The sequence below is a fragment of the Caloenas nicobarica genome, chromosome 3 (assembly GCF_036013445.1).
Source record: "Caloenas nicobarica isolate bCalNic1 chromosome 3, bCalNic1.hap1, whole genome shotgun sequence".
Taxonomy (NCBI): Eukaryota; Metazoa; Chordata; class Aves; order Columbiformes; family Columbidae; genus Caloenas; species Caloenas nicobarica.
In genome coordinates this window covers 102,672,614-102,693,394 of record NC_088247.1, presented here as the reverse complement: position 1 = coordinate 102,693,394, position 20,781 = coordinate 102,672,614, and the positions used below count along the sequence as shown (strand labels likewise).

The window sequence follows — 20,781 nt, the reverse complement described above, 5'->3', positions numbered from 1 at the left end:
TCTTCTTACTGTTTGCAGTATGCAAACGCTGCAAGAAACCCATGAGTCACTGTGTTTCCCAGGGGCAGCACCTTTAGTGTAATAGAGGCTTCTACTTATCCAGCCTCCAATCCACAACAAGCAGGTAACCAACCCAGCAGACAGCAGCTGCGAGACACTCAGCCTCCAGCGAGGACTGGGCACGCCTGTCCTTTCCAGGATAAGGAGTGGGCCAGAGAAAGGACTCATCTCCTCGCAGAGTTCCCAGGAGGCTTCCGCTTCCATTAGACTCATGGGCAAATCTGTAGGATTAGCCCTAAGTGCTGGTTCAAATTCAGACCTCCAAAGAAAGGTCTAAGAAGAAATAGCCACTCAGATGTTCCTGCTATCAATCAAATCTCCAAAAGATAGGGGGGGAAGTCCCAACGCCCTTCTATCAACTCAGAGGTTTTGCTGTCTTCTGGGCACTTCCTAAGCCCTTGCCTCTCCTGGGAGTGGTGGATTTGATCTAGTTAAAGTACCACAGGTCATTAACTCTGCACTGCCCAACCAGGCTTTACAACCCACGTACCTCAAATGCCTTCTCTCTCTGGCTATGTCCTTGGTCTCCTGAGGGCATTAACAAGCTTGGATAAAGCAGCCTGGTTTCACAGCTTCCTTCAAAAATCGAGATCGCAAAGTCCAGACTAGACCGTTGAAATCACCACCATGATCAGCCTCAGAGGTTCCAAGATACCTGTGTGGTCTGGGTGGGTGGAAAATGAGCACAGAGATAAATAACACAACAAAACAAGAATGAATCGCTGAACCAATACTGAGTCTGGCAGGACCTTGCAAAGCACTTAATGCTTGTATTTATTATAGGTGGGAGCATAACATAATGGTGTAAGGATTAGCTGGGCAAAACACTATTTGTTAATGGACTTTTCTGCCTTGTAACACATGGTTTTTTTAGGTGATTGCTGGCTCCTGGCAGCCATTGCATCTCTTACTTTGAATCCAGATATTCTGCACCGCGTCGTTCCTGAGGCTCAGAGTTTCCAGAAGGACTATGCTGGGATCTTTCATTTCCAGGTACCTATATGATTAGGATATTGAGAATGAAAGAGGAAAATTGTAGTGTTTAGCTAAAAGCAGCTTTTTTGTGTGTATCTTTGGCACAGGGTAAATATTCAAGAATTACAGTGTGTAAGTGAAATTGGTGGAGGCAAAAAGGGGAAGAAAAGCAGAACAGAGTTAAATAATATTAAATGACACCTGCTCACTGGCTAGGTTCTGCTGTCTTACAGCTGGTAGGGCTCTGGTGAGTTATACAGGCTTTGTAAACTGAGCCAGATCATCACACTGCATGAGTCAAGCGAAGCTCTGTTGCTGCTGAATGTGAAAAGTGAATTCAGGCTGATGAGGTTCTTCCTCCTTCCCTTCCCTCTCCGTGTCTTTGCCTGGATTTCCATGCCTGCAGACCCAGCGTGCTGGGACTGCTTTGACTAGAATTTAGGCTCAAGTGTGAGCAAGGTGGATTCATCCTGCAAAGCTAAAGGAGGTGTTTTGGTGAGGAGAGATACTATAGAGCACATACTTAGCCCTTGCACCAGCTCATCTCGCAGAGGGTGTATTGCGTAAATTATCTTCTTTCCTTTCAGGACTGCATCAAATTCTAGATGAAATGTTTCCAGTGCTCAGGCAAAAAATAGTATTAGTAATGTTTCACACATTTTCCAGTGTTTTCAGAAGGGATTAACACTATTGAGTGCTTCCCCTTTGGATGACCTCTCCTTGCAGCATTTTTATAGGGTCTTTTTTTCTTTCCCCCCCCCCAGAGGATTTGGCCTTAAAAGAGTAGACAAGAAAAAATTTAAGAGTGTCCTGCCTACTCACTATCTTTCTGGACTCTCCACCATGTAAACTCTTCATGGAGAACAGACAGCATTCCACATGTTATGTGCAAGAAGTTGCTTTTAATATTACTTATTAGCAGAACTTTATTACGGCATTAAGAAGCCTGATCAGTGCTTCACAGAGATGGGAAGAGTTCACTTCTGTTACAAGGGAGAGGAGCCCAACATGGGAGTGAAACCTTACAGTGACTTATCCAGGGAGAACCGATGACAGGCGAAGGGGTAGGAAGATGGTAGTGTACAGCTATTATGTGCACACCAGCTCTCATCATCTTTTCTTTCTTCTTCAGTTCTGGCAGTACGGGGAGTGGGTAGATGTCGTGGTGGATGACAGGCTGCCCACCAAGAATGGGAAGCTGCTCTTCGTGCACTCGGAGGAAGGCGATGAGTTCTGGAGCGCTCTGCTGGAGAAGGCCTATGCCAAGTACGGTGGCTAATCAGGACGAAGTGCTCCTGGGTGTGCAGAAGCTGCCTGCCCGAGCGGGTGTGATTAAACACAATGCGCATCGCTCAAATGCAGCCTCTATTCCACCCATTATTTGGTTTCCCGTAGGTCCATGAAGGGGGTTGCCAAATGCCTGTTTCAAGGGGCTTTACTTCTGGCATGCCAGGTCACACTTGATGATCACATGGACTGAGAGATACTAAATTATAAACCCTTCTTTCTGCAGTGCCATCGCTTACAGGTGAAGATGACCCCTTATATAACCCTCATGTCTCCCACAGGCTGAATGGCTCTTATGAAGCTCTCACGGGAGGCTCCACCATGGAGGGCTTTGAGGATTTTACTGGAGGCATCTCTGAATCTTATGAGCTGCAGAGGGCTCCTTCGAACCTGTACCAAATCATCCAGAAGGCTCTGAGAGCTGGGTCACTTCTTGGCTGTTCCATTGATGTAAGAGGCTCTTGCTGCTTTACTCTCCTCATTCCTGCTCTTAAGGCTTCAGGCCATATTGTAACAAAAGTTCGGACCAGTGTTAGACATAGGTAGGAAGGTGTGAATTAAAAACATAGTACAATTAATGGGAGACTTTTATTGATTTCAGTTATAAAAACCCTTGGATGAGGTTCTAAATAACCAACTCTTGTCACGCCTCCATTTTTACAAGACAGCCTGTGATAATACTTTGAGCCATGAACTGGAAACTGGTCTTCCTGAACTCCGTTTTCATTTTCTGAATATTTTTTCTCATTCAAATTCTGTGTCATTTCAGGTCCAGAGATGCAACTGCCAGAGGCAAACTCTTTGACGTGATACTTTGTTGTAGCCCGTAGTCTGATTCTGGCTTTGGTTTTCAATCCTAAAGATTATTTACACCAGTAGTAACTTTCAAGTTACAGATGGTATTTGTACATGTTCTGGAAACTCCACACATTATCTTGTTTGAAATCCTGGTTCATGGCATGTAGGATTACCAGAGTTGAAATTTTGATATGCTGGATCTCAATCAAGGCAGGGTAGAGTCGAGCTCACATGAACGCAACTTTGCAGGTGGCCGGATCTGTTACCTGAGCTGGGAATTTGAATTAGATTTAGATCTCATTGTGCATTCTTGAATCTCTGCTATGCTAGGACTGCATATTTGGGGTGTGAAACTGTGGAGATGAACTTTTGCCGTGCCTGTCATCTGTATTTAATATACTTTGCATCAGGAATATTGATATTCATTGTGCATACCACTTTGGATATCTTCCCCCATGTTAATTAGCTCATGAAAGCTGTTCATACACAATATATAGTCCTAAATGTGTATACTTTTGTTGCCCCAGACAACAACGGCAGCTGACATAGAAGCAATCACAAGTCTGAAGCTGGTAAAGGGACACGCTTACTCTATCACTGGAGCAGAAGAGGTAAGCCAGCCTCTCCAAGCCCATCATACAAAACAGCTTGGGGCTGCAATACTGCGGTGCCTTCAACTTTCTGATGTCTCTCTGTCACTGATCAGGTAAAAATGTTGCTGCCTTATGCACCCTCTTACAGAAAAAGAAAGTGTCTGTAGTACTTAGCCAGGTCGGAAGCTCTGTACAGGTAGTTACATAGAGTGTACTGTGCAGTCTGCAACTTGTGTTGTACCAACAGACTGGAATACAAAATGTAAAGGTGGACCGAACTGTTACTGAAATGGAGGGTACGGAAAGGAGAAACAGGAGAGGAGGCAGCCCCATGTATTCGTACTGCATGAGGTGGGAACATCTGCTTTGCCATCAGCACTAATGGGAAAGGAGTAAAAGCCTCTTTCACGAACTCCTCCATTAGTTTTACCTTCACAGTGAGCCCTAGATACTGCTGCTCCTCTGATACGGGAGTCATTACAGAGGTGTCCGTGGTGAATAACCTCTTTCCAACCTTGCTGTGTTGTGCAACGTCTCCTGCTTTTGAGGATGTAGATATTCTGCTATTTCGTAGCTGATGTTTTACCTTGCAGGTTGCCGTCATTACGTGAAATGGTAAGTGCTGTGCTAATGGCTTGCTTGGTGGCAGAAGAAAATGTAAAATAAGGGTGGAAGGCATCTAGGTGTCTTTTAACTATTGCAAATTGTAATGGACTGCATCACTCAAGTACGAATCATGTTTTATCCTGTATGAAAAGCAATTGCCTCATGATGATTGGGATAATGGAAGTGCTCAGGCTCTGTTTGTTGTGGATCTTTTAGGTATATTACCGAGGACGGCCAGAGAAACTAGTGAGGCTTAGAAATCCCTGGGGTGAAGTGGAATGGACTGGAGCTTGGAGTGATAAGTAGGTTTTTATACGCCGCTTCTTCTCTCTCTTCAGTGTATTTGGATATCTTTTAAAAATTAAATGGGGACTACGCAAGTTAATCCAATCACAAAGCACATTTAGGAGAGATACTAAATCAGTTGGAATAAAACACTATTAATTTATTAGCAAGGTTAGATATTGATCCGCTCTGCCCAGCGGACATCCTTCCCAGCCTCAGGCAGAGCTTTCTAATGAGAGAGAACAGCACACATTGTAATTGTGAGCAGCCCAACACAAGCCATATCCACATTATTTTGCCAGGCAACTTTTCTCGGATTGATCCTACTGATGGTGCCAGGACCTTGGTAGGTTACGCATACCAATCCCATTCCTGGGAAATACAGCAGGGCTAAACCATTTTGCCACTGCTTCGATTATAATGTTGCTGTGCTCTAAATCAGAACAGTATTTGGTTTCTACTGCAGAATCTTGAAAAAAATGGGGACATTGACTAAGCTAGGGGCCCAGAATTTTGAATATCTATCAGAAATCATCTGGGCTTCAACCGTCTTGGAATCTCATGAGAATGGTAGTGACAACATCTCTTTTATTTTTATATTTAGAATGGCATAAATTTTACTTTCACATTTGAGCCATGATGTTTTTTCACACAATACTTCGAGATTTCAGTTTCCTGTCCTCACTGACTGCAATACCAATGCTGATGTTGCGTAAGACTTAATGATAGAAAATAAACATTAGAATTATTCTTACCTTTATCAAAGCTGCTTTGCTCAGCCCCAAGATAAGGTGCCTCAGGCACACACACATGCCATTTGATTTTCTTGCACCTGTTTTACCATGGAACAGATGCAGAGCTGCACCATCACATGAGAGCAGACCAGAGCAGAATCCAGCTTGCTGCACATTAACATAGAATGGGAAAGAAGCAATGCTGTTTTCTGCAGTACATGTTCTAATTGCACCTTTTTGCTTTCTTGTTCTTCCATGACCCTAACAGTGGAGCTTATATCATTTCCCTAGTGACACTATCAGGCATCCCAATAGATCTTAAAATGGAGGAGCTCTGCCTGACTTTCAGGCTGCATGTTGCCTAATCCAGCCAGTCTGCAATATTTGGGCATTCTGGCACCTTGCAGTGATGATCCAATTTAGGACTTATTTGTTGCAAATATGGTTGCTGTCTAATTCCAGCCCTGTATAGTCAGATGTACTGCCTTTGGGAGGTCTAGTTGTTGGAGAAATACATAACTCCTTTATCAGCTGTAACTGAAGAGAGAGCCCAGCTCTCTAATCTCATTGTAGAATAAAATACAACAACTGAACAGCTTGCTTTTGTGCTTTGTCTGCAGTGCTCCTGAATGGAATTATGTTGATCCCAAACAAAAACAGGCTCTGGATAAGCAAGTAGATGATGGAGAGTTTTGGTGAGAATTCTTCATTTAGCTCAACCTTTTGGAGATTTTCTGTGCATGTTTGGTCTTTAAGCAGTCCTTTCAGCTGGATGGAGAGAAACTGCCAGCAACAAGAAGGTTAATAATGACATGCACGCATTGTTAGCCTCTTGTTTATCTCCCATTCAAATATTACCTTTTATTAGAGCTTGCATGACTCAGTGCTTATCCAAAATATAGAGACCAGATGGTAATAAAATTAATGAGGTAGCAAGAATGAACCTCAGCTGCTCTAAATTTTGAGGTTTGTTTTTTTGCCTAAATGCTACATACTAATGAAAAAGTTTAGATTACCAGCTTGGGAAGAGACTGTTTACCCAGACCTAATGGAAAGCCCATCCCTGTTAGCCGATTATATGGATCAGTACTGAACCCACGTCACTCTGTCATGGACTGGAAAGATAAACGACCACCATCTTCCAGTGCAATCAGCTATGAGGGCCATAAGGCACTGAGAAATGAGAACAGACCTCTGCTTGCAGCATGAAGTGATCAAGGCCTATCAGTCATGCAAACCTACTAGGAATGGTAAAAACAAACATCAAGGACAGAATTAAAGCAAAGCACCAAGCAGAGACTGTTTTTCTACAGAGTGACGCTTTCATAAGGGCCAACTCTTACTCCTATTGAATGGTATCTCCTTGCACATTTTGTTCCACCAGTTTTAGTGAATTTACTTATGGAGCATAATCCATGAGGGATTGCCCACAGCTGGGGATGACAGAAAATGATATGTCTGAGCCCTTAATGTGTAACAGCCATTGAGAATAACCATTGCCAGGAGATACAGCTTGTCCAGGGAGCTGGAAATTTTGTTTCCCAAAACTCAGTTCCAGGTTTCAGAGTTCAATAAAATGGGGCTTTGGGCAGCTCTGTAGAACTGTCGTTTGCTGCCCTGTTGGAAGAGACATCCATTTGCAGTTGCCTCGACTGTTGCAGGCTGATGGACTAACCCTGGTCTTTTTGTATGCCAGGATGGCATTTTCGGATTTTCAAAGGCAGTTCACCCGCCTTGAGATCTGCAGCTTGACTCCCGACACACTGACAAGCAACGAGGTCAATAAATGGGATCTGACCCTGTTTAATGGACAGTGGAGACGGGGTTCGAATGCTGGGGGCTGCCAAAACTACCAAGGTGAAGACCCAGCCAAGTGGGCATTTTGTGAAATACCAAACAAAACAATAAAAAAAAAATGCTGTGAACTGGAGGAGGCTTTGGTGGGAAGGGCTTGGAGGTGCAGCTCTTTCTGTGAGGTTTACACAGTAAGCAAAAGCTTGGCAGTCTAAACAAAGATCTAATTCATAGTTATTTTCTTGTCAGGGATTACCAACCCACTAAGCAGTTAATTCATGGCTGTATTCTTGGTTGTGTTTTTTTTTTTTTCTTCTCTGTCTGCTTTTCTTGCCTACACGGCTTTTGCTACTGACTGGAGTAATCCTCCAAAGGGTTGGGTAGGCCAGGAAAGTGTCACAGTTCAGTGGCAGTGTTGTTTCCCATTCATTTTCAGGTCAGACCTCTGGAGAGGCTGTCTGGCATTTGGTCCTCTTGCAACGATTGCAGCCTCAGCCAAGGACATTTCCTGGAGATTAATGACTGACTGGAATTAACGATATCAGCTCCTCCCTGTTGGTCATTACTCCCCAGGAGCTACCTTGGTGCTTTGATTTGCCATGGCTCCAACTGATATTCAGCATAGCTGTGGAAACGTTCTTCCAAAGAGGTGTTCTCTGTAATTCTAGTGACAGCCACCTTGGCTACAATGACAGTAAAATTTCTTCCTTTTTTGTCTTACCTTGGGAATTCTTAGCGACATACTGGACTAATCCCCAGTTTAAAATCCGTTTGGATGAGCCAGATGATGACCATGAAGGCAGTTTGAATGAGCCGTGCTGTACTATAGTGGTGGGCTTGATGCAGAAGAACCGCAGGAGACAGAAGAAAATGGGGGAAGCTCTGCTTAGTATTGGTTATTCACTCTACCAGGTACAGTTTGTTCCTGATTAAAGGCTTTATTCCCTGTTCTTTAACGCTGGAAAAAATTAGCGATATGCTACATCTTGACATTCATCACTACACTTCAATAAGATTTGAATTTTGCAAGATGATTCGAATACTTTTCTTATTTCTTCCTGACCCACATAATATGGGAAGATTCAGATAAATTTAGGCCCAGTTTTTGTCCCACTTTAACAGGAGAGCAGTGTAAAACTAGAGGCAATAATTTAGCGGCAGTCTCATTGAGAGCCTTCTCTTACAAATTGTGAATCAGGGCAGGCTCAGGGTGCCTGGCAATTCCAGATAAGTGTTTCTGATTACAGCCTATCATGAGTGCTCAGTAGTCACTTTCTTTTTTTTTACTATTTTTCCATTGCATGTGAAAATTGTTTTGATTCATTATCTACCACGCTATTGTTCTGGTTCAATAAATTTTTTAAATTTTATTGTTTTATTTTTTTTTCCTGATTCTCCCAGTGTTGCTTCTGTCTCTAAAAATGTAATGTGGGAAAAGAAATCTACAGTGTCATCTCTAATTTCTGTGATGTGAGGGGAAAAAAGCAAATATAAAAATTTCCAACCAGTATTATAAGTCCCAATATGTTACCTGGAGAAAAGCAATTAAATGTTGTATAGATTCCACTGGATGAAGATCATTAACCACCACAGGTTGGAGCAGATGGGAATGGCTGACTTTTGCTAATATATCTTGTGCAGGATAGTTCAAAACCAGAAAGGTTTTCCCTAGTGCCTAAGTGTCTGCATACACAAATGGTTCTCACCGAGCACATTTCTGAGTTGCCGTCTGTGTGGTGTCAAGCACCCTGGCTTATTGGCATCCTGAATTTGCACATTAAGGATGTTTGTCTGCTCGTAGCACTGAGTACAACCCTGAAGAAGTTAGCAGAGCTTTTGTGCTTTACATCTATTTCAGCCCATCTGGCCTCCTACATGATCTTTTCCACAGTAGGGTAGACTTGGTGACTCTTAACAAGATAAAGACTTTCTTTTGAAAGATGTGGTTGCTAAGTCATCTTAGGTAGACATCCAGGTACGATCCAAGTTACTTGGGTCATGTGCTGTTGTAGATTTACACCGTTGCAGCTGATGCTGTGGCTGAGGAGGTCCAGTTAGGACAGCATGGATGGTGACCTAAAGCAGATCTCTCTACAGGAGAATGCAAAAAGGTGTATGCTCAAGTCTACCTGTCCTGCAGAGCTTTTGTAAGTCATGCAGCTCAAACTTCCTACTGATAATAGCTGTAAGTGTGCGCATTACCAAGCTCCTGGCCCTCCTAGTATGCTGGTTATAAGGAACAAGACCTGAGGTCTCAAGGGGCCATCTCAGGCCCCAGAATCGTTGTATGGACAATATTTTCAAAAGCTCTTTTGAGACTTGAGAGAACATTCTCTGTGACTCTCACTGGAATCTGTGCTCTCGAGACAACTAATTGCTTTTCGAAAAGCTACCTTATATAGAAATTAACACAGCAATTTGGTTAATTTAGAAAGGCCCAAATCTTGAAATTTGTTTCTTGTTATAATTGCCTTACAACAATCTCATCATCCTCAGGCTGATTGCTAGTGATGATAGCCTTACGTTTGCATCAAATTCCATTTGCAGTAGACCACTAGATTTTAGGTCTGCTGTAATAAATTTTCACTTTGTTTTGGTTAGCAAAGTGGAGCTTACTTATTGTATTTCTGGACTGAACATTTAAAGGCTTACCCAAATATTTACAACCAATAGTGTCATTCACAACACCATATCAGGAGAAAAGCAATTAAATATTGTATAGATTCCTCTGGATGAAGATACTGTTTTTTCTTCGGAACAGCTCTCACACAAGCTAGAACTTCATGTATAACTGTTACTACAATATGTGGTTGTAAATGAAAATGAAAATAGTGTCTGAAGGAGGCTTTACCTGATTTTTTTTTTTTTCCGATGGTAGATGTCATTATGTAGCAGCCCTTTAACATCAGCTTGTTCTCTTCCTTTCAGATTCCTCCAGAGGTATGTAATCTCTGCTGAAGATTTCTGGCTTTCAGATGGGCACCTCCTGTTGCACAGGAGAATTTAGCTACCAGGAAGACTTATTCCTTACTAATGACAGGTCTTCTGGAGAGCTTTGTTCTTGGATCACTGGACCAAAATCTCAAGTTCTGGATAACCGTTTCCAAGTGACTGAGGCACAAGACACTATTACAAACATCTGACTCCCAATCTCGACTTCATTTATACTTGTTGAAATTTGGCTTCCGCTAAGTTTGCATAACAGAAGTCAGAATTTCTCTGTTTAGTAGAAGTAAAAGCAGAACAGAGTGTCCGCAGTCTCAAATCGAGAAAATGTAGCTAACTTTGTTTAGAAGTAATGCCAAACACTGTGGATCCATTCATTTTATAGCTCTGAGCTGGGGCTCCTGTTAATGAACAAACCCTTTTCAACCTTCACTAATCCTCCCAGATGTCAATACTGAGGTAAAGAGACTTTTCATTCCTGAAGAAAGAGACCTCAGGGACCTCTGGCAGTAGGAACAGCCTATACTCATTACTGAGGTCCAGCAGCCTGCGTTGCCAATTTTGTCTCAGCTTTTTAGCTCTTTTCTTCTCTCTCAGTAAATGAATGTGTGGTCATGTAGCAATTAACTGTGTTCTTTTAACAGCCTTGCAGATGCAAAGGGAAAATCAACTTTAGATATTGAAAAAGATATGGATCTGGCTTCTTAATCTTTGCGGTCCCACTTAGTTTAAGACTGCGTGAGAAGGAGGGTTGGAGCTGTTGAATAAATACCAAATCCAATCTTATCTTAACAACAAAAGGGGAAAACCCCCCATATTTTTCTAGAGTTTACAACAGAAAAATGGAATTATTATAAAATGTTTGGTAACATCTTTGTATGCTCTGATCTTAGACAGCCAGAAACCTTATCTGTATGCGATGTTTCCCGCCCTGTGTCAACCACACAGCACTTTTTGTGGATCATTGAATCACACTTTTTGAAAGACATCCCTGTGGAGCAAAAGTCATGAATAGGAGGTTTATAGCAGAGATGTTATTCTTGCACTACTGTTTCTTCTTACATCAGTGTGTTGGTTTATGAGCTATGCAATGTTTCACTTAAGAGTATATTGGTATTAAGGAAAAGTTAAGTACTATTTTCCACATAATCCAGAGGAATACCCTTAATATTACTAATAGAAGTTAGGTAAATCATCTAATGTGCCCCCAAAAGTCTGACTCTTGTGACTACTGCTCTGTCCTGTTTACTGTTCTCTTCTGTCTGTTTAAAGAAATAAGGGACTACAATTCCTATGCAATTAGGAGATTTATCCCATACCATAAATTGCTCAAAAATATTCTGAAATTTAAATTTGTCCTCGAGCAGCATGTGAAAGCAAAAAATGCTCAATAGATAGACAACTTAAGTACAACAGGTACTAGATTGGCCAGATATGAGTACATGTTATGATATTTTTATATCTTTTATATCACGGATTGTAAAGAGGCATGTGAAAAGATAATATTTGCAAAGGTCCTTGCCCCTTATAATTATCCGCCTGATGGTTTCCCATGCCAGAACCCTGGTGGCTATCTTTTATGCCATCACTTTTGGATCTGTTCTTTATGCTCAGGAAAAACTTGAGACGGTTTTAAAGCACTGAAATTGAAATAGGGTGGCTGGCTTACCAGTGAATTGTCAAATGGTTGCTAACAAAAACACATTTCCCACAGCTGGAAAATAAGACAGATATTCATGTGAACCGTGCTTTCTTCGCAAGGCACCATCCAGCAGCCCGGACTGATCCTTATGTCAACCTGCGTGAAGTCTCCAGCCGCATGAAGTTGCCCCGGGGAGAGTATCTCATCGTGCCATCCACTTTTGAGCCTTACAAAAATGGAGAGTTCTGCCTGAGAGTCTTCTCTGAGAAACAGGCTAAAACACAGTGCGTATCTTCTCTATAAAGTCTCCTCTTCTGCTGGTGAGGCACATAAAGGCAAAGGTCAGTTGTTGCACCCACATCCTGTGCTCTGTCTTTTCCCTTAACCAGCAAAATAGGTCCGTTTCTAGGACCTCTTTTCTTACGTAGTCTACTATATGTGACACACACACCATGGTAGAGAGTCATGGCTCTTCAGATGGCCTCCACCGAGCACTCAAGCAGTAATTGGATTCCTCAGGTCTGTGAAGTAAAAGTTCCCATAATTAAAGAATGTAGGATTTGGGAGTATGATGATGATGAGACCATTTTAAAAAGGGTTGTATCAATGGCAGTCACTGAATGAAAAAACAGGAGTCTGGATACAAGACAAGAACAACAAGGCTGGATTTCCTAAGGAAAATATCTTCAAAGAGGTGGGACAGACAGAAGTGGGATAGGGAGCATGGGAAACAGGAAACCTGGAAGCTTGTTCTGTGCATTCGCTAACACCTTATATTAAAACAACTCGTATTGCTAATTATTTTAAAGGCAAATGGTAAACTAATAATTTCTGTGTTGTTGATGGGGTTTTTTTGTTTGTTTTTGTTTTTTTTCTTTAGGATGATTGGCGATGTGGTGTCTGCAAAACCATATGAGGTAAATGTCTAGTCCTAGCAGACTTTTCCTTCAAAATACAGGGGCAAAACAGGGGTAGGATTTTTATTTCTCCCCTGAGCTGGGATCACAGTATAAGTTTGTGCTTAGGAGAAATGTTTTTCAGTTGTGGGCAGATCGTCTTCCTGAAGCCTGAGAGCAATTGCAAGAGCAGACTTCCAAGGAACTGCTGAATTGCTCTGGCCAGGTGCAACAACATTTTCTCTGCAGCTATTTCATGAAGAAACTGCCTTGGTAGCAGAAGAAAACTTTTTCATCAATCTTAGAAAATATTTACTCCCAAACGACGCCAGCCTCTGGCTGGTCATGATTTAAGTGGTGCCTCTGTTTTGCCGTTGCTGCATATCAAGCGCTCATTTTCCATTGCTGTAAATAGTCCCCTGTAAAGCTGCTTTATGATATCCACAGCTCGCCTTTTTTGAACCACCTTGTAAACCACACTCTTGGTCATCTCTTTCCTCTAGCCTCATATCGATAACAAAGATATAGATGATGAGTTCAAGACTCTATTTCAAAAGCTCTCTGGAGAGGTAGGTGGATTAAAGTGAAAGAAAGAGACTGGGACCTTTCTGTTATGATTATGCAAATATTTGACTTGCCGATTCTTTTTACTGTCTTCAAAAAAACAAGAAGTTCTTGCCTTTTATTAACTCACAGCTTCAGTTCAATTTATTTTACAATAGAGCAGTTTTACTACGTTGTTCCACTTATTGGTGCAAAATGCAATTTGTTCCCTTGGTAATACAGGGCATGGAATAACTTTGAAAATAGGGGTAATGGGAGCGAAAACTGTGAAAATATTATCCCACAGTGAAATAAATTACCTGTGGAGTTAGTGTATAATTCTGACAATTGCCTAGCTGGCCAGTTCCTTCCTTTTTGTTTAGAAGCCCCAGGAATCGGAAAACTGTTGACTGAACTTTCTCTCTATTTATTGTATTTGACAAACCTCGGTACCTACAAAGCCCTGCTGTGCTAGCCCGTGGCTGTCACGTCAGATTTTCTCTTAATGAACAGGTGGCCACTGGCACTGAAGAGGGAAAACATCTTGTTAGTTAGAAAGACCTTTTTGAGTTTTGAGAGGGCAATTTTGGTATTGTTTGGTTATAGTTTCTATAAGCCTGGAAAATCTCAAATGCTCTCCTAAACCTCTTTAGCTGAGAAAGAAAGCAGTCACCCAATTCAGTCAAACCTGTTAAAAAGCTGACGTTTATTGCGTTGTGTCACTATGGCACCTAACAAACCACTCATTTCTCATTTGAAAGGCTAGGAAATATTCATGGTTTCTGAGGATCTCCTCTGTGTGATGTCTGATGGTAAATGCAAAGTTTTAGAAAAAAGATAAAGGTTTACATGCCTTAGATATGGAAGGAAAATAGTGTCTGGATGTCTGACAGCAAATGAATATGGTTTGTTTCAAACGAGTTTTGTGTCAACATCTGAAGTATATTTTCTGTCCAGGACTGTGAAGTGACTGCAACTGAACTTCAAACTATCCTAAACCGGGTTTTAGCGAAGAGTAAGTAATGTTATGTAGTTCCCATTGAATGGAGCTAAAAGGCACATGCTGAGATGGGGAGACAGCAAGTTGCTCTCTGGGCAGAGTGAGCATCTGTGCCATCAGCACACAGATGGGGTCTGTACTAGCAAAACAGAGCTCTATCAGCTAAGGGTGATGAAAAGTCAACTTTTCGTCTGTCTACAGATGAGTTTCTCTTGGCTTGTTGACCCTCTAATATGAGGAGGGGAGTGGGAAATACCACCTGGTGCTCCCCTCCCAAGCGCTACAAGCCAATGTCCTGCACTATATTTCCTGCGCCTTCTTGGGAGGACCACCATGGGAAGATACTATTATGCTGCTGCATAACTTCTGTGGACACAGAGAGGCTTCCCACCCCCAAAACTGATTGCATCCCCGGCCCCTGTGCCAAAAAAGCCGTGTTTATCAGCTGAAGGGAAGGGGAACAGTGGAAGAAATGGCAGAGCATTTACTTTGCTAACAAGTTTTTAAGGTGGCTGACACCTCCAAGGTTGTCTGCAGAAAAAATATTTGTCTAAAAGTATTTCTGACTTGGATTTTTACTTTTTAAAAATTATTATTTTTTCTTTCTTTTTTTTTGGTGCAGGAAAGGATATTAAAAGTGATGGATTCAACATTAACACCTGCAGGGAGATGATCAGCCTTTTAGATGTATCCTTTGAACGTCATTTCATCACCTTTAAAATTTCTGGATCTCTTTTGCAAAGCTTCCTGACAAAATAAGGTGAAGTTTACTCTTCAGTTGTCCAGAAACATGGCTTAAGGCAGAAAATTCAGCCAAGCGGCCCTATCAGCTCAGGGTGGCAGAAACCTGAACCACTTAATCATCAGCTGCTTCTCTCACCTGCTCTGCATCTCTCATTGCTTAAATTTGTCCCTAAATATAGCAGGGAGGAGAAGCAGGGACCTTCTGCCTGTATGCACCTGTGCAGTTTTGGATGCATACACAGCAGGCTTGGCAGGAGACGCGTTTTAAGCACAACCTCAACTTCCATCTTAAGTTAGGTACTGCTTACAGAGAGACAGCAGAGACAGGCTGTTCAGAGTGGGAAAGCTAGAAGTGCATGCTGTGCTTCCCTCCCTTCTGCATAGCTTGTAGGATGCATGGGGCCAAGGCAGTAGGAGAGGTCAGCACATCTGCCCAGTACCCCTTTGACATGCCGGGAAGGTAACCAGTGCACTGGGACAGTCAAGAGCCATGCTGCCAGGATTACACTCCTGGTGGTCTCATGATGTGGTCATGTTGAGCTCAGCAGGGATTAGCCGTGGATCCTGTGGCTCACCGGCTGTTAGGACAAGTGATGTCTTTGCCCTACACTCCACAGCCTCCCAAGCCCAACAGGGCAACTCTGTAAATACAGCATCATGGGGGCCAGCTCTCTGTTTCTGCATAGTTTTCCACAGGAAGAGATGTTCAAGGCCCTGAAGGACATGAGGGAAAACTGTGTAGCCTACTATTGACTCTCTCTGTTCACTTGCAGTTCCTGTCTCTGCTTTCAAACTCTTGTCCACTGCGAGGCCAGTCCTTTGTTTCCCTAAGGGCTTTAATCTACTGTTAACTGTACAAAATGCAAGTGGATCTAATCATGCTTATACATTTAGCAATCTCATCTATCATTCCTTGAGAGTGCAGATAGCCTAGAAATTCTTGGCATGCCTTCAGCTAAGCGAATGTAAAGCTGTGCGCATGTCTGTGCGAGGTAGAGAGGTATTACCAATGAGAATGAATATGGCATTGAGATGACACTGTGATGAGTGATTTGTTTTTATCAGAACTGGTTGCTCTCCAGCTTTGCTAAGGATAGAGAAATCTTGATTTTTGAACCATGCCTTAACATGCCCAGACCAATGGGACCAGCACCTTGGGACTTATAGAATTCAAGACACTTTGGATGAAGATTCAGAATTATTTGGTAACATAATATTTCTGACTGTCTTCCCTCTCAGCTCTGAAGTACAGATCCAGGACTGAGATAGGGTTAAGTCACCACAGGCAGATATACTCGGAAGCCTTCCTTCTCGTGGCTGGAGTTTGTTCCAGGGCTCAGAAACACTACTGATTTAAAAGGACACAAGCAGATACTCTTTCACCTTGGTCCCACCACTCTCCATAATTTGCAATACCTTATGGAAAGCCAGATTAACCCTCTTTCATTGCTGGTGAAGACAGCTCCCTGCTGCCTGCTGTATGAAAGCTCATATGAACATGTCTCTGCGATATGTTACATTGCTAGCTGAGCACAAGTGAACACAAGAAACACGTAGTTTTAGGACCTACAAAACCTCAGCTTTGTATTTTTTAAATTTTGTGGAAGTGCTGAATTATTTTTCTGACACAGGATTTAGTATCCCAAGAAGTGTACACAAAATCAAGCAGTCTAAAGGAAGGTCAAACTTGGGCCTGCTTTTTTTGACGATCTCGCTTTCAAGAAAGTCTGCTGCTACCATGCTTGATGCTGGTCGGCACGGAGCATCTGTCCTGGAGGTTCATGAGATGTTCAGCTCTGCTTCAGCCGGAGGCACCCGCTCTGTCCTGAGGCTGGTGTTGGCAGAGCAAGCCCTGAGAGCCAGTTCCAGTCTGAGCCGTAGGTCTGGGTGGCTTCTAATTCTGGAAAATATACCTGTTTGCGCTAGGAAGCATCTGTCGTCTCAACTCAGATATTAAGCAAAATGGACTTTGTCTCTTGCAGTGTTTGCCAAATGATAGGGTATGTTCCTCAATGGCCTGCCAGCTGCTGTGTAACATGAAGGCAGGCAGGCTGCCAGCCCATGGGGAAGTGTTTCCCAGTCTGCCTTGCTTGCCAGTAGCTACTTGAAACATTTCCCTTGCTCATGAACATTTCAAAGAGTAGGAGCTTAGGCTGGTAGGATGGCTGTCCCAGCCATCAGAAACCCCAGGCTGTGTCTGCACAGCAGAGCGATGGTGTGGATGCAGCAGAGGCAGGCACGAATGTCCTGGCTTTGATCTAGCTGCAGGAGCAGGTAGGATGGTAGGGCACGGGCTGCCGAGTGGGCTAGAAAACCAAGGTTAAATCTGAGAGGATCTGAGGTTTCATTCTGGCGAGCCTTGTGTTACCCTTGTGTTCACTACTGTTGTTACCCAGCCATGAAAGCCAAAGTCTGCCTGTCCTTGCACCATCACATTGCTGCACAGGCACACGTTGAAAAGCCATTTTCACATTCCCTTGTTCCTGTGCTGCAGGCGATCTATAAGAAAGTGGACAGTGACTGCTCCGGTACCATTGACTCCCATGAGATGCGGAATGCCCTCAGAGAGGCAGGTGAGTACACTGCTCAGGGACACTGTCAGATCACTGCAGTCCCCCCACTGAACATCAGAAGAAGAGTGGAACCTTTAGTGGCTTTGCTTCCCTCCTGTCTCCTAGATCACAGCACTGCTGGTGTCATTCTCCCTCACTGACAGTCACATACCGCTACGTCCTTTTGCTGTTACAGACATCAAAAATCATCCTCTGTTCTGCATTCTGAACCGCTGATATTTTTGTCCATGCTGTGACCATTGCTTATCCATCTGATTATTACTTGCTCTATTTTTGACCTCATTATTTCCTAATCTATTCATTATTTCCTAATCTTTCAGAGCTATGTCCAAATCCGCTTTTTCCTTCATTTCCTCACACCACCTTTCTGTACACTAGAGAAGGTGAAAAAAGCCTGATCAAGGCATGCCCCAATGATATCCTCTCTGATATGTGATATTCACTTTTTGGAGCAGCGCTTGCCAGCTCAGGGCCATCTAGGGAAGCACTTTTTTTTTGATCTCTCTTGTGCTCGGTGAAGTTTATGTGAATGATCCGGAGACAGAAATAGCACTCATATGGGCCTGAATAGAGCCCAATGTGTTACGTGAGCGATTGGCTCAACTACAATCACTTCTATTCAGCTGCAGCACCAAGACTCACTAATTAGGGGTTTATCTGGGGAACATAGGACTGGTTATGCTGTGAAACAATGTGAAATATGCAGTCTGACAAAATGCTGTGGGAGAACTTTATGCCTCTCTTCACCCAGCACAATGGACTTTGGAAAGGACCCACAGCAGAGGCAGAACAGACCTTCTTGGAGGAATAGTTCTCAATCCTTCATCTGGGTCTGCCTGCAGCTGGAGCAGTCCATGGATAAGCCATGTCAAAGACAGCATATTAACCTGCTGTGTCAGTGATTCGTGTGCTTCCCATGCCTTCAGGTTTCACACTCAACGACCAGGTGCAGCAGAGCATTGTCCTCCGCTATGCCTGCAGCAAGCTGACCATTGATTTCGATGGCTTTGTGGCCTGTATGATCCGTCTGGAGACCCTGTTCAGTAAGTGCCTCTGTTCCTCAGCCAAGGGGACCTCCTGAAAACTTTGGGTTTTCGTTAAGTATTCAGTGTCTTTTAACCGTGAATGTTGCAAATTGCATGGAAATGTGAGGGTGCCAGCAAAATTCTGTCTCTTGGAGAAGGCAGCAGAGAAATAGCAGAAGCCTTTCTGTCTGCATGACCATGGAGTGTGGGGGACGTGTTTTCATAACCTACCATGCTCTATTGCTTTCCAGTCATCTACACTGTATGGTCAGCGCTCTGGCCCCCAAGTTGTCCCATCTCCTGTAAATGGTATCAGTTATCATCACAGTCCTTACTCAGACCTGATTTTCAGGTTTGTCTCTGGATCATACCAGATGCTACTGCATCAGATTTTATAGCTGTCCTGCTGCCAAATCTCAGTTTGCTGCTGTAGATCTGACTATTCTGCCCCATGAAGCGGCTTAGAAATGACTTGTAAGAGGGAAGAACAGCTGTAATATTCTCTTACAGAACCCGTCCAGATTTCCAGCAGATAATGGCAAAAAGCCAGACTTCTACATTTTGTCAGACTAATTCTCTACATGTCAAACTCTGTGGTTTGCATCCAATATTTTCCCCCCTCTTCTACTTTTCAGAAGTGTTTAATCTCCTGGACAAAGACAAGAGTGGAGTAATCCAGCTTTCTCTGGCTGAGGTGAGGCTGGTCACATTCAAGTAACAACTGGTTAAGCTACAGCAATGGACTACACTGAAATACATTTATTTAAAATCATTATTATATGTGGTAAACTCAATAGTGATTCAAAGGGCAAGTTTGTTTATGTGAAAAGGCTCTTCAGCTTGGAAGGCTTGTCTAAATTAGTAGAATAAACATTTACCTTATATAAGCAAAAATGTAAAGGTATGTTCCAAGCCCCTAAGGTTGCTCAAGAAGATGCTCACATGGTGTGTTTCACTGTCTGCTTTCAGAAGGCGGTGGTCAATTCACTAGAAAACACACAGCAGGGAATTGTTCTTGTCTGGCAGAGAACGTACTGATCAACCTGCCAGAATTAGAAGAAACCTTTTAAGATGCCAGGTCTTTTTTTTTTTTTTTTTTTTACCCACATTGTTTTTAATGCAAATTTCTCCTGTTGAAGCTGTAATAAAAGAAATCAGCTTGAGTCTTCCCTTTGCAGAATACAAGTATATCTCAGGAAACAGCTGGAAGGGGCCCCAAGAGGTCCATCCAATTAGTCCTCTCAGCTGATGACTGGCTTAAAGAGAGGAGGATGGCTGGGAAGCCCAGTGACCCTCAGTCACAGTTAGTTAAATCTAGCTGAAATTGTACATTGTGTACTCCGACCCTAGGATTTTTCAAAGTCACGCACGTTACCCTGGATAACTGGTCTTCCTTTGGAAGAGACCCCACTTGCAATGTCTGAGGCAGGACCTGGCGATAAATTTCCCTGAAGTTCCAGAGCAGATGTAACCTACACGTACAATAGATTAAAAGTCAGCTCCAACCTTTTCCAGCTTGTTCTCTCTGAGCTGTGGCAGAGTGCCCCAGTGGCATCCTGTGAACCTTCCAGATGGTTTGACTCCTTCTTCTGTTTCTCCCTCAGTGGCTGTGCTGCACGCTGGTTTGAACCATGGTCGAGGAATTCAGCAGAGACTTCTGAGGCTCTTCTGAACATGGAAACACTCATTTGGATTCTTCTTGTAATGGAAGGCAGAGAGGGAAACTTGGTTTTATTACTAGGAAGTTATTTTAAGCCCACTAAAAATGAAGTGATCCCTTGTCAGAAAGTAAAATCACTCTTGAAGCAAAAAAGATGAACAAGAAAATAAAACAAACAAACCCAAACTGCACCTCCTTTACTTTTCCTGTCCAGAGTATTTTTGTGTGTCGTGCTGAAATGTCACAAATTTTGACTTAACACAGATGGTCCCAGGTGACTTTGGTTTGACTTCTGACTGTGCATCAAAGTTTAGCAGTGTTTAAAATCCTGGAAGGAATCTCCATTGTCTGCAATGTCCAGCATATGTTTCACAGAGAGAAATGCATGCTCAGATCCTGGGCAAAATTTGTGTTGCTGCCTTGGCTCCCTTCTTTCCCAGCCAATTGTCCACTTTGGCTGTGCCAAACTCCTCCAGAAGCTGGAGGTGAGGAGCTCAGAGGCAGATGATGAGCTGCTGAGAGGACAGGGGGATCAAGCATGGACACAGCCCCAAGGATGAACTGGGAATTAGGCAGATATGATGGTACTTCTCCATGAGTCTTGGCTCAGACTTCCAGGA

General features: G+C 43.0%; 1 protein-coding gene across 1 annotated transcript in view; it reads left to right on the top strand.

The window, feature by feature from the left end:
* Positions 1 to 20,129, top strand: part of CAPN8 (calpain 8) — a 32,493-nt gene extending 12,364 nt beyond the window's left edge. Inside the window, exons 3-21 of the mRNA XM_065630432.1 lie at positions 935 to 1,053; positions 2,168 to 2,301; positions 2,604 to 2,772; positions 3,648 to 3,731; positions 4,536 to 4,621; positions 5,959 to 6,033; positions 7,035 to 7,195; positions 7,869 to 8,044; positions 10,061 to 10,072; positions 11,793 to 12,004; positions 12,601 to 12,637; positions 13,120 to 13,185; positions 14,117 to 14,174; positions 14,782 to 14,846; positions 16,040 to 16,108; positions 17,398 to 17,476; positions 18,403 to 18,519; positions 19,137 to 19,195; positions 20,106 to 20,129. Of these exons, the coding sequence (XP_065486504.1) occupies positions 935 to 1,053; positions 2,168 to 2,301; positions 2,604 to 2,772; positions 3,648 to 3,731; positions 4,536 to 4,621; positions 5,959 to 6,033; positions 7,035 to 7,195; positions 7,869 to 8,044; positions 10,061 to 10,072; positions 11,793 to 12,004; positions 12,601 to 12,637; positions 13,120 to 13,185; positions 14,117 to 14,174; positions 14,782 to 14,846; positions 16,040 to 16,108; positions 17,398 to 17,476; positions 18,403 to 18,519; positions 19,137 to 19,195; positions 20,106 to 20,129 (1,802 nt within the window). The remainder of the gene's footprint in view (positions 1 to 934; positions 1,054 to 2,167; positions 2,302 to 2,603; positions 2,773 to 3,647; positions 3,732 to 4,535; positions 4,622 to 5,958; positions 6,034 to 7,034; positions 7,196 to 7,868; positions 8,045 to 10,060; positions 10,073 to 11,792; positions 12,005 to 12,600; positions 12,638 to 13,119; positions 13,186 to 14,116; positions 14,175 to 14,781; positions 14,847 to 16,039; positions 16,109 to 17,397; positions 17,477 to 18,402; positions 18,520 to 19,136; positions 19,196 to 20,105) is intronic.
* Positions 20,130 to 20,781: the final 652 nt, after the last annotated feature.